Raw genomic sequence first — 12,070 nt, 5'->3', positions numbered from 1 at the left:
ACAAAATTCTTCTGAAACAAATTGACTAAGCCCTAAAGACAGCAATCCAAACGTTTAACGAACAGAAAAATTTTTTTGGTTCAAAATAAATTCACGACATCTCTCAAATGAGGCCGAGATGAAAAAAAGTGTTATATCGTTCAACAAACCGTTTAATGAATGAAAACAATATAACATAGAGGGCCGAATCAAGCAAAAATAAAAAATTTTATAAACAACTGTACGAAACCGCAGTGCTGAAGCCATTAAAATTATAAGATGTCCAACTCGAGAAACTTGAATCTCCATTTCAGTCTCCATTGAGCATCATAAAGACTTTCAGCAAAAAGACTATCTTAAAATGACAACAAAAAGAACCAAAAAACATTTGAAAACTATTTAATGCTCACAAAATGCTTCTGAAACAAATTGACTAAGTCTTAAAGGCCTTAATCTTGACCTGTAGGTATCGGGAATAAACATAAAATTGACAGAACTGAGGTAAAAAAATTAACAAGCTCAAAAAACCACGATTACTAAAAATTTCTTAAAACAATAATATTTAGGTCATAATAGAAACTAGATAACAACCGAAAGCATTGTATAGGTTAACATAAGCCTCTTGAAGAAAGCATTTGGATCTTTGATCAGTGCGAATTAGCAATCAGACTGCAAAAAAATTGGAGGTAAAATGAAAACAAGAATTCACTTAAAGTTTACTAAAACTCTTCGTATAAACTATAAAAAGCATTAGGTTTTCTCTGGAAACAAACTATATGTACATTTGACCTCATTTTCTTGTGAATGCGAGCTGTAACTATTTGAGCTGTGGATTGCAGTTTTGTGTCAGTAATTAACCTAAAAAGACAATGAAACAAATCGTTTTGAAAACAAAACCAGCGACCAAATAAAAATTAAAAATTTCTTATTAAAAGAATCCGTGATGAAATCAAAGCTATCCATTATTTTGTGGCGCTCAAAGAAAACAACCATTTGTTCCAAATGTTTGTGAAGTAGGTCATTCAGTGAGTTAATTATTTCAAAAATTAAAAAAAAAACAAAGATGCTTTTGTATAAAATTTGCAGTAAACGGCAAATCTTTAATTCTAGAAGACTTATATGGGAGTTTTTTTTCTAGAAGACTTATATGGGAGTTTTTTTGGAGATTACGGACTTTGCGTTAGGGGTTTCTAGGTCTGTACCTCAGGCAAATTTTAACATAGTTGACAAAAAACGCATATTCTCTGCTATGTTTCATGAAAAAAGTTCGGTTTTTGAATAGTTTATCAAAAATTTTAGCCAAGAAAACTTCAATCAAACAATTCAGCAAAGCTCTTCTATCTTAAATGAAAACAATAACACTATATCATAACGTAAAAAATAACATGTTTAGAATTATATTGGCAAAATTCAGCCAAATTTTAGCGATTTTTCTGGAAAATTTGAAAAAAAACTGCCGAATATTCACAAAAGCTCGATAACTCCCTGTAAAAAACGAAATTTGAAAAAATCTTTTTAATTCCACATTCTAGGATGTACGTGCTTTCTATTGATACCACTCACAACTCTACGATGAATATATCGATAGGCCAAAATTGACTGAGCAAAAAACCCATTTTAGTATATAGTTCCTCCTTCCCCACAAAAGTGGGGGTCGGAACAATTATTCGTCGGAAAATTTTTACTTTTTTAAATTATTTGTCGGAAACTTTGTCAAGCAGACATTCTTCAGAGAACAGGAAAGCAGTATTTCTCCAATGGTAGAAATCAACATTTTTTCAGGAGTTTTGGGTGCTGATTCAACACCAAGTCCACCCCAATGGCCGGACCAGTTTGTTCAGAACTTCACTGAAACTTCTTTCTGGGCATCGGGATGGTACCAGACAGAGAAAGTTTTTTCCCTTATATCACACACACACACACACACACATATTTAACGCATATCCCTATATTTAAAAATGTTGATTACAAATATTAATTGAGGCAGCGTGAATTGAAACAAATATAGCCAATTAATATAACCACCTATAGCCAACTAACTGCATGCATTTAATTGGTTAAACATTTTGGTAAAATCTCTATCAAGTTCATAATTTAGTATAAATTTTAAACATTTTTATATTAACTCTTATCATAAGATATTACACTCAGATTGAAATTTTATTAATCAATAACAAGAAAATTTTTTATAATTCTGATTACTCTGAAGGCATGCAAATTTTTAACTTTTCGGCTATATTTTTAATTCACATGCTTGGAAAAAAAGATTTATTCGTTTTAGAAAATCAAAAATGCCTTAATGCAATAATGGATTATAACATTTTGAAGTATGCCCGTACCTTGCATTCAGTCAGCATCAGAACTGAATCATAACATTTTCAGAATAATATTATCTTTCAGTACTGATTCAGAGAGCTTTCAGAATAGTTTCTGTATTGATTCTGATACCTCCTTGAACCAGAGCAAAACTCAAATTCTATGTCCTCTTAATTCCTCTAAATCAGAGGAAAATTCAGAATTCATTTCTGAAGTAGGTCTGATTCGGAATGAAAATCAGAACCTTTTCACAACACTGCAGATACATACAAAAAAATTTGTCATCGAATGTTCAACCGTTATTTAAAGGCTTTTTTGCAATTGATGGTTTTTTTGAACAATTGCTTTGTGGAAACGTATTTAAACTGAGAGAACTTTAGTTGCTCAGAACCGATCAGAGCCATCAACCCGAGAGAAAAAAATGTTGTACATTTCAAACTTTTTTCAATGTCTTGGTAAGGTCTTCACAAATACTAAGAGCCGTAGCCGCATTTTGTTGAAACTAACCTCTCATGCGTCGGTTGCGAGTTGATTCCCTTAACCTGCCTGGTCAAAACATTATTCAAAAAAAAATTTCCAAACAACAGCAAGTTTTAGTCAAATCGGTGTCACACAAATTTCAGTACTAAGAATACCCAAGTTGCCCAAACGAAATGAGCTCTATGGATACCTCCGATATTGGGCGGTATCCTTATACATTTTTTTAACTTAGTTTTTTTTGAAATAAGAGTGTCAATGCTCCGTATGGGCGGAACCTTGATTTGGGCCCATTTCAGGCTTTGTCGGCGGTGACATAGTAAAAAAAATGAGTTTCTTTGCCCGAATTAAAAATTGACAATTTTAAGACTTCCATTTTAGTGCAGAGTATCACTATATAAACTGTAGCCCTTTTTCTACGTTTTGAAGGTCTTATATACCGAAACGTGAAACTTGAGGTCAATATTAGGTCATTTGGTACGGTACATTGTTATTTGCATGGCTGAATTGAACTCAATTTGAACTGTGAATGAAAAGAGTGTTGACTGAGAATAATACTTTTGCGGTTTGTCTGCTCTCCTAGAACTGGTCGCTTTTTGAACTTTTTCTTTAACGAAACGAAGTTAAGGTCAAAACACTTTAGTGGCTCAGAACCCGTTTCATTGTACCTGATTGAAATCGATGCTGAAAGAACCGCTTCAATGGAAGAGCAGAAGGCTAGCTTTTTTGGATATTACTATCATAAAGATGGTATTTTATAAGAGAAGTTCACAGATTGGTCACTGATCATAGATAAACAATTTTCCTTTGCTTCACATTTTTTGTTTAATATCTCCCAAATTACTATATCAAACAGAAATCGCATAGTCCCATTTCGTTGATATTGAACTGCGCTTGCTTGCATATGTCAATTCTATTAATAAAATGTCTGGGTTAACAGAGAATTTCAATATAATTGAGGGAAATTTGCAAAAATTGTTATTTTACACAAAAGTCTTTGTTGGAGAATCATATATTCATATCTACGGGTACAATTGACATCCAGCAGCAATGACTGTTATGGGCAGTACAATCCTGTTTTCTGAAAAACCGACAATTTTTCATTTCTCAAGAATCATGAAGCTCCTTGAAGCTTTGTTTGTTTCAACTTCTTAAACTTAAACTGCAATTACTGCAAGTTAGGAAATTTATTTTCCAAGTAGTTGTCGAGTTTTGGGACAACCAATGTTTTTTTCTAATTGACTTAACTAATACTCAAAACAACTTAAGAAGACGTTCTCGAGCTCTTTCCAAGCAGTTTCCCATGAACTGAGCCATTGCACAGAAACAGAAAATGTAGATAACAATAAACTTTTGTTAATACCCCGGAAAAATATTTCACCAATTCTAACGGCCGTGATAACATTTTGTTGGTACTGAACGCTTCTTGCTGTTGCTAATCAGCCTTTTCTCTAAATCTGCCTGGTCAAAAAATTATTCCAGGGCAAAATTCAAAAAAATGCACTGTTGATTCAAAGCAACTCTGCAGATATATACAAACAAATTTGCAATCGTATGTTCAACCGTTATTTAAAGGTTTTTTTTGCAATTGATGGTTTTTTGAACAATTGCTTTCTGGAAACATATTTGAACTCAGAGCACTTTGGCGCTCAGAACAGATTTCTATGTAGCACATTGAACTCGAAATTGGAAGAAATGCAATGGACATAACTGTCGCTTAGAACCTTTACTCGAGTTTTTTCTCAGCCCCTTCGGAGAGTTGAGGCAATAAACGGATAGCAAAAATTCTTGTACATTTCAAACTTTTTCATAATCTCGGGAAGGTCTTCACAAATACTACGAGCCGTAGCAGCATTTTGTTGATACTGACCTCTCTTGCGTCGGTTGCCAGTTGGTTCCCTTAACCTGCCTGGTCAAAACATTAATCAAAAAAAATTTCAAAAACATAAGCAAGTTTTAGTCAAATCTGTGTCCCAAAAAGTTTAGTACTAAGATTACCCAAGTTACCCAAGCAAAATGAGCTCCTTGGATACCTCAGTTAACGTGCGGTATCCTTATACAATTTTTTAACTTAGTTTTTTTGAATAGAGGGTGTCAGTTTTTGCTCCGTATGGGCCGAACGTTGATTTGGGCCATTTCAGGCTGTGTCGGCGGTAACATAGTAAACAAATGAGTTTTTTTGACCCAATTAAAAATTGACATTTTTAAGACTTCCATTACAGTTCAGAGTATCACTATATAAACTGTAGCTTTTTTCTACGTTTTGAAGGTCTTATATACGGAAAAGTGAAACATGAGGTCAATATTAGGTCATTCGCTACGGCACATTGTTTTTTGCATGGCTGATTTGAACTCAATTTGAACGGTGAATGAAAATAGTTTTGACTGAGAATAATAGTTTTGTGGTTTGTCTGCTCTCATGGAACTCGTTGCTTTTTGAACATTTTGTTTAACGAAACGAAGTTAAGGTCAAAACAGTTTAGTGGCTCAGAACCCGTTTCATTGTACCTGATTGAAATCAATGCTGAAAGAACCGCTTCAAAGGAAGAGCAGTAGGTTAAATTTTTTATATATTACTATCATAAAGATGGTATTTTATAAGAGAAGTTCACAGGTTGGTCACTGATCATAGATAAACATTTTTCCTTTGCTTCACATTTTTTGTTTAATATCTCCCAAATTACTATATCAAACAGAAATCGCATAGTGCCATTTCGTTGATATTGAACTGCGCTTGCTTGCATATGTCAATTCTATTAATAAAATGTCTGGATTAACAGAGGATTTCAATATAATTGAGGGAAATTTGCAAAAATTGTTATTTTACACAAAAGTCTTTGTTGGAGAATCATATATTCATATCTACGGGTACAATTGACATCCAGCAGCAATGACTGTTATGGGCAGTACAATCCTGTTTTCTGAAAAACCGACAATTTTTCATTTCTCAAGAATCATGAAGCTCCTTGAAGCTTTGTTTGTTTCAACTTCTTAAACTTAAATTGCAATTACTGCAAGTTAGGAAATTTATTTTCCAAGTAGTTGTCGAGTTTTGGGACAACCAATGTTTTTTTTCTAATTGACTAAACTAATACTCAAAACAACTTAAGAAGACGTTCTGGAGCTCTTTCCGAGCAGTTTCCCATGAACTGAGTCATTGCACAGAAACAGAAAATGTAGATAACATTAAACTTTTGTTGATATCTCGGAAAGTATTTCACCAATTCTAACGGCCGTGATAAAATTTTGTTAGTACTGAACGCTTCTTGCTTTTGCTAACCAGCTTGTTCCCTAAATGTTCCTGATAAAAAATATATTCCAGGGCAAGATTAAAAAAAATAGCACTGTTGATTCAAAACAACTCTGCAGAATCTTTACAAGATCTTCTGATGTTTTTTCTCAGCACCTTTGGAGAATTGAGTCAATCATTGGATAGCAAATAATCTTGTACTTTTCAAACTTTTTGCAATATCTTGGGAAGGTCTTCATAAATACATAGATCCGTAGCAGCATTTTGTTGATACTGACCTCTCTTGCGTCGGTTGGTTGCCAGTTGGTTCCCTTAACCAGCCTTGTCAGCAATGACTGCGAAAAACTCTTATTTCTGGAAAATCGACAACTTTTTTTATTTCTCATGAATCATGGAATTTCTGGTGAACTTTTGTTTGTTTAAAATTCTTAAACTTAACCTGCATTCACTGCGAGTTGGGAAATTTGTTTTCCGCTTAGTTGTTGTGTTTTGGGGCAATCAATCTATTTTCCTAATTGACATAACTGTTACCCAGAACAACGCAACAAGACGTTCTGTAGCTTTTTCCGAGCAATTTCCCATGAACTGAAACATTGCTCAGAAACAAAAATTGTGGTTAACTTTAAGTTTTTGTTAATACCTCCGAAAGTATTTCACCAATTCCAACGGCCGTAATAACTTTTTGTTGGTACTGAATGCCTCTTGTTTTTGCTAACCAGTTTGTTCCCCAAATCTGTCTGGTCAAAAATTTATTCAGGAGCATTATCCAACAAAATAGCACTGCTGATTCAAAACAGCACTGCAGATACATACAAAAAAATTGTCTTTCAATGTTCAACCGTTATTCAGGGCTTTTTTGCAATTGATTGTTTTTGGAAAATTTGTGTTGATGAAACATATTTAAACTCCGAGGACTTTTGGTGCTCAGAACAAATTTCAATGTAGAACATTGAACTCGAGGTCGGAAGAACTGCAATGGACAAAACTGTTGCTTAAAACCGTTACAAGATCTTCTGGGGTTTTTCTGAGCACCTTTGCTATGAAGAACTGAAACAAAATACAGATAAAAAAATGTAAGTTTCAAAATTTTTTCAATATCTCGAAAAAGTCTTCACAAATGCTCAGAGCCGTAGCCGCATTTTGTTGATACTAACCTCTCCTGCGTCGGTTGCAGTTGGTTCCCTTAACGTGCCTGGTCAAAAATGTTTTCAAGAGAAAATTTCAATACAACAGCATGTTTTGATAAAAATCAGTGTCACAAATATTTTAGTACTAAGAATACCCAAGTTACACACACAAAATGAGCTCATTGGATATCTCAGATATACGGTATATTGGATACGGTATATTGTTTTTGGCAATATCTCCTCATAAAAAGAAAAAATATTTAATCTATTTGTTTATTCGAACTCAATTTGAACTGTAATTGAAAAAAGTGTTGACTGAGATTAATAGTTTTGTGGTTTAACTGCTTTCGTGGAATTTGCCGCTTTTTAAACGATTTTCGTAACGGAACAAAGTTAAGGTCTTGATGCTTTTTTGGCTCAGAACCCGTTTCATTGTACCTGATTGAAATTAATGCTGAAAGAACCACTACAAAAGAAGTGCAGTAGGCTATTAGTTTTTAGTTTACTATCATAAAGTTGAATATTTATAAGAGCTAGTTCACAGATTGGTCACTCACCATAGATAATTTTTTTCCTTCGCTTCACATTTTTTTGTTAAATTTCGTTCCAGCTATTACATTAAACAAAAATCCCATAGTCCCATTTCGTTCACTTTGAACTGCGCTGGCTCGCATATGTCAATTAAATTACTAAAATGTCTTGATTAACAGAGTAAATAAAAATAATTGAAAGAAAACAGCAAAAATTGTATTTTTTACCCAAAGTCTTTGTTCGAGAGTCATGTCTTTGGTTACAATTGGCCTTCTCCATCCAGCAGCAATGACTGTTATTGGCAATGAACTTGTGTTTTCTGGAAAATCGACAATATTTGCTTTCTCATGAATCAAGGAGTTTCTGGGGAACTTTTGTTTGTTTAAACTTCTAAAAATAAAACTGCCTGTAACGCGAGGTAGGAAATTTATTTTCACCTAGAAGTAGAGCTTTGGGGCGATCAATTTATTTTCCTTTTGGACATAACTGTTACTTAGAACAAAAAAATGGATTAAACTCAAATTTTTGTTAATATCTCTGAAAGTATTGCAACAATACTAACGACCGTGGTAACATTTTGTTGGTATTTAACGCTTCGTGCTATGGCTAACCTGCTTGTTTCCTGAATCTGCCCGGTCAAAAATTTATTCAAGGGCAATATTCAAATTAATAGCGTTTTTGGGTCAAATTTGTGTCACCCAAATTTCGGTATCCCAAAATTCCCGAATAACCCCCACATATATGCGGTCCTTGAATTACTCAGATAGTGGGTAGTATCCCCATATACATTTTCTATATGATTTTTTTAGTTGAGGGTTCAATTTTGGCTCTTTATGCGCCGAACCTTGTTTGGGCCCATTTCAGGCTATGCCGAGACATAGTAAAGTTGAAAAATTTTTTGTCCCAATTGCAAATTTTAATTTCTCAGATTTCTCAGTTAATAGGGATTATCATTATGTTTATTTTGTAACACAATTTTTCAAATATTGATATTCTATTTTAGCTTAATGTGAAACTCGGAATTGTTTGCTTTGTTTTGACTGCAAAATTTGTTTGTTTTGACTGCAAAAATTGTTGCATTGAACTCCAGTTGTTATGGGCAATTCCCCATATCAATTTTGTAGAGGGTCTTCTGAGATCCAGGGGTTCAATTTTCACTCGGAAAATGACCCCCTGATTACATGCTTATCATGAGGTATTTCACAAGAAAAAATGCACAAAATATCGATTTTGGTTACAGGAATGCGTTCATTAAACTCCATTTGTAATTGGGGATCTCCCATATATTTTTTGGGTTGTGTATTTAGGGTTTAAGAGGGCCAATTTCGGGTCGGTAATTGACCCCCAAAATCCCCTTATTTTGGGATGTAATAGTTAAAGTCAGTTGTGAAATGTTAAAAATGATTAACTGGAGTACCATTACGGATGCATTAAACCCCATAGTTAGATGGGAGAGTCCTCCAATTTTCAGCCAGATTGAATAGGTGGTGATATCTCACGCTCAATAATACTTTATTATACTATTACTCTAAGGCGAGGGCGTTTCGCCCAATGGGATTCACACCCACCCCTGTACTGTTGAGACACCGGTTAGTCGGTCCTCCCCAGTAGGTTTTTGTGCACCTCATGTTAGAGATACAAATGCTGTGCGGACGATTTTGGGGATTCAAGGCCTGACTTCACAATCTGATAATTGATCTTCTTTTCAGACGGGCAATTAGTTATGGCTTACTCTTTAAAGGGCCTCAAAATTCCTCCTATTAGTGTAAGACTCTCATAAAACCGGTCAGATTCTATCAATTTAGATAATTTGGTCTGTTCTTGGTTCTTGTAGCATTATATCAATTCACAAATACCACTGAACCATAGCTTTGATTCAGAAGTCATGTCAAAAAGCGGTAATTTCTAGTGTAATCTCTGTGTTTCCAATCAATAGTTTCGGAAATGAAATATCTCAAGTATTAATTCTTCTACATTTCTTATTTTTGGCTTATTTGTTTGAATATTCCCTGAAATGCTTGTGCCTGGCGATGCATTTTTTCAAAAAGTATTTTCAGTCGATTCGAGAGCATCCAGTTAAAGAATTTTGTGTCATATCATTTTTCTGCTACTACTTTTTCTCCACATCTCTAAACTGTATCTTTTCTACAGTTTTTCCACAATACTTTTCTCGATTTTTTCTAACTTAAGTCCCTTATTTCTCTAAGGTCATTCTCTTCCTCTTTGTCCACTCTTCATATATATTTATTTATACATATATATATATATATATAAATATATATATATATATATATATATATTTATATATATATATATATATAAAAAAGAACAAAAGGAGAAAGAGAGAGAGAGAGGAGGGGAGCGAGAAAGAAACACAATTTACAGAGAGAGGGAGAGAGAGTTGTAAAAGGAGAAAAAGAAAGCTGAGAGAAAGAGAGAAAAATGCACAGAAAGGGAGAGAAAGACAATTAGCCTATTGGAAGACAAACTAACAAAGCCGATCATATTTGGAAAAGCAATTAGTTCAAGGCCAGAAAAACGATTTCAGTTGTGATAATTTGGTCGGTTCTTGTAGCGCTCTATATCAATCATGACAAATATCAATGAGTCATGACCTTGGTCTACGAGGCATCTCAAAAAGCGGTAATTTCTAGTGTGATCCTCGTGTGTTCAAATCAGATTTTCCTATATGAATAATCTCAAGAAAAAGCCAACCCTTCTTTTGAATTTTTTTGGACAAACATTCCACGCAATATCACTACCTCGTGATGAAAAAAATTTTCTCAGATTAGATTTATCGATCTGAGCGCATCCGGTCAAAGCACTTTGTGTAATCTCTTCGTTCTGCTACTCCTCTTTCTCCGCATTTCTAATGGTATCTTTTCTGATTCCAATTTTTTTTCTCCACTTCTTTCCTTGCTAGGCTGTCCATCTTGTCTCCCTATTTTTTTTCTGTCCTTTCTCTTCCTCTCTCTCTCTCTCTCTCTCTCTCTCTCTCTCTCTCTTTTTCTATCTCGATTTGAATGTCTCTCTTCGCTCTCTCTCTCTCTCTCTCTCATGCACTGTCTATCTATCTCTCTCTCTCTCTCTCTCTGTATATATATATATATATATATATATATATATATATATATCTTCCTCTCTCTCTCTCTCTCTCTCTCTCTCTCTTTGTTTCTCTCTCTTTGTCCCTCTCTATCTTTCCCTCTCCCTCTCTCTCTATCTCTATCTCTCTGTCCCTCACTTCCACCCTTTTATTTTTTCTTTTTTTTCTGAGCTTCGATAAAGTTGTTTTTTTGCGAAATTTCTGTCACTAGCCATTCTCCTTTTTTGGCAGTTGCGGAATAGGTTTGTTTGGTAAAAGGTTTTTGTATTTTCTCTTTGCTTACGGTCGAAAAACTTCTAATTGCTTTTGCTCATTTTTTAAAAATTTTTTTGGGGGGTTTTAGGGACCAGGATGATCTTTATACTTATTAACGTTTGATAGCTAGATTTTTTCCTGGTGTAATTTTACGTTTTTAAGCACTCGAAACTGCTTTTTTGAAATCATTTGCAGTTTTTAAATTATTAATGTTTTATAGGAGGCTCCATTTGTGTTTTAAGCTACTTGTGAAGTTTGCAGCTGACCACTCGCAGGTTGCAACTAGCCTCCACTCACTCCTTTTTCCACGGAATTGTCTTGAGACATTAGCCACTTGTGTCACTCTCATAAAAAACCAATAAACTTCTATTTATACACAGATTTGGAGTTTGCGCTCAATTGGAAGGCCATTGCGCTGGTTTTCTTCAGTTTGGGGGAGAATTTTTTTATTTTGAGATCAAAAGCAAATTTTCCTTTTTCTGTGAATGCTTCATTGAAAATAATATTGGTATGTGAACAAATGTTTTTCCGTTTTTCCAGAAGTTTTTCTTAACATTTTGAAGATTGCTTTAACGGGCCTGCTAGTCAATTTTGCAAATAAAACATTCTGTTTAATTGGAAAACATTTCACTTGGGTCTCAAGTGTTTTCATTCACGAAAAATTGGTGAAATTGTGATTTTCTTTATGAATTCCGTTTGGTTATAAGATGAAGTTGCGTTATAAGTTTCTTTAAATAAACAGAACAAAAAGAAAAAGAAATGAAGAGAAGACCGAAAAATATAAAAAAGGAAGAAATAGTTAGAAAGAGAGACAGAGAGAGAGAGAGAGAAAGAGAGAGAGAGAGAGCGAAAGAGATATAAGGAAAAAGAGGAAGATACAGAAGAGGGAGAGGAGAGAGAGAGAGAGAGAGAGAAGGAGAGGAGAGAAGAAGAGAGAGATAGAGAGATAAAGAAGATAGATAGATAAATAGAGAAAAAGAAAAAGGAGAGAGAGAGAGAGAGATCCGGAGAGAAAGAGAAAATGAGAGAGAC

The 12,070-nt window shown here is 34.2% G+C and overlaps 1 protein-coding gene across 1 annotated transcript in view; it reads left to right on the top strand.

The window, feature by feature from the left end:
• LOC142343927 (uncharacterized) overlaps nucleotides 1-12,070 on the top strand; it is a 32,568-nt gene that overhangs the window by 12,691 nt on the left and 7,807 nt on the right. Inside the window, exon 2 of the mRNA XM_075395327.1 lies at nucleotides 1,762-1,867. Coding sequence (XP_075251442.1) covers nucleotides 1,762-1,867 — 106 coding nt within the window. The remainder of the gene's footprint in view (nucleotides 1-1,761; nucleotides 1,868-12,070) is intronic.

The sequence above is a fragment of the Convolutriloba macropyga genome, chromosome 8, assembly GCF_964194025.1.
Source record: "Convolutriloba macropyga chromosome 8, txConMacr16.3, whole genome shotgun sequence".
In the NCBI taxonomy this organism is placed as follows: domain Eukaryota; kingdom Metazoa; phylum Xenacoelomorpha; order Acoela; family Convolutidae; genus Convolutriloba; species Convolutriloba macropyga.
The sequence above is the reverse complement of the archived record's forward strand: the minus strand, read 5'-3'. Positions and strand labels throughout refer to the sequence as shown.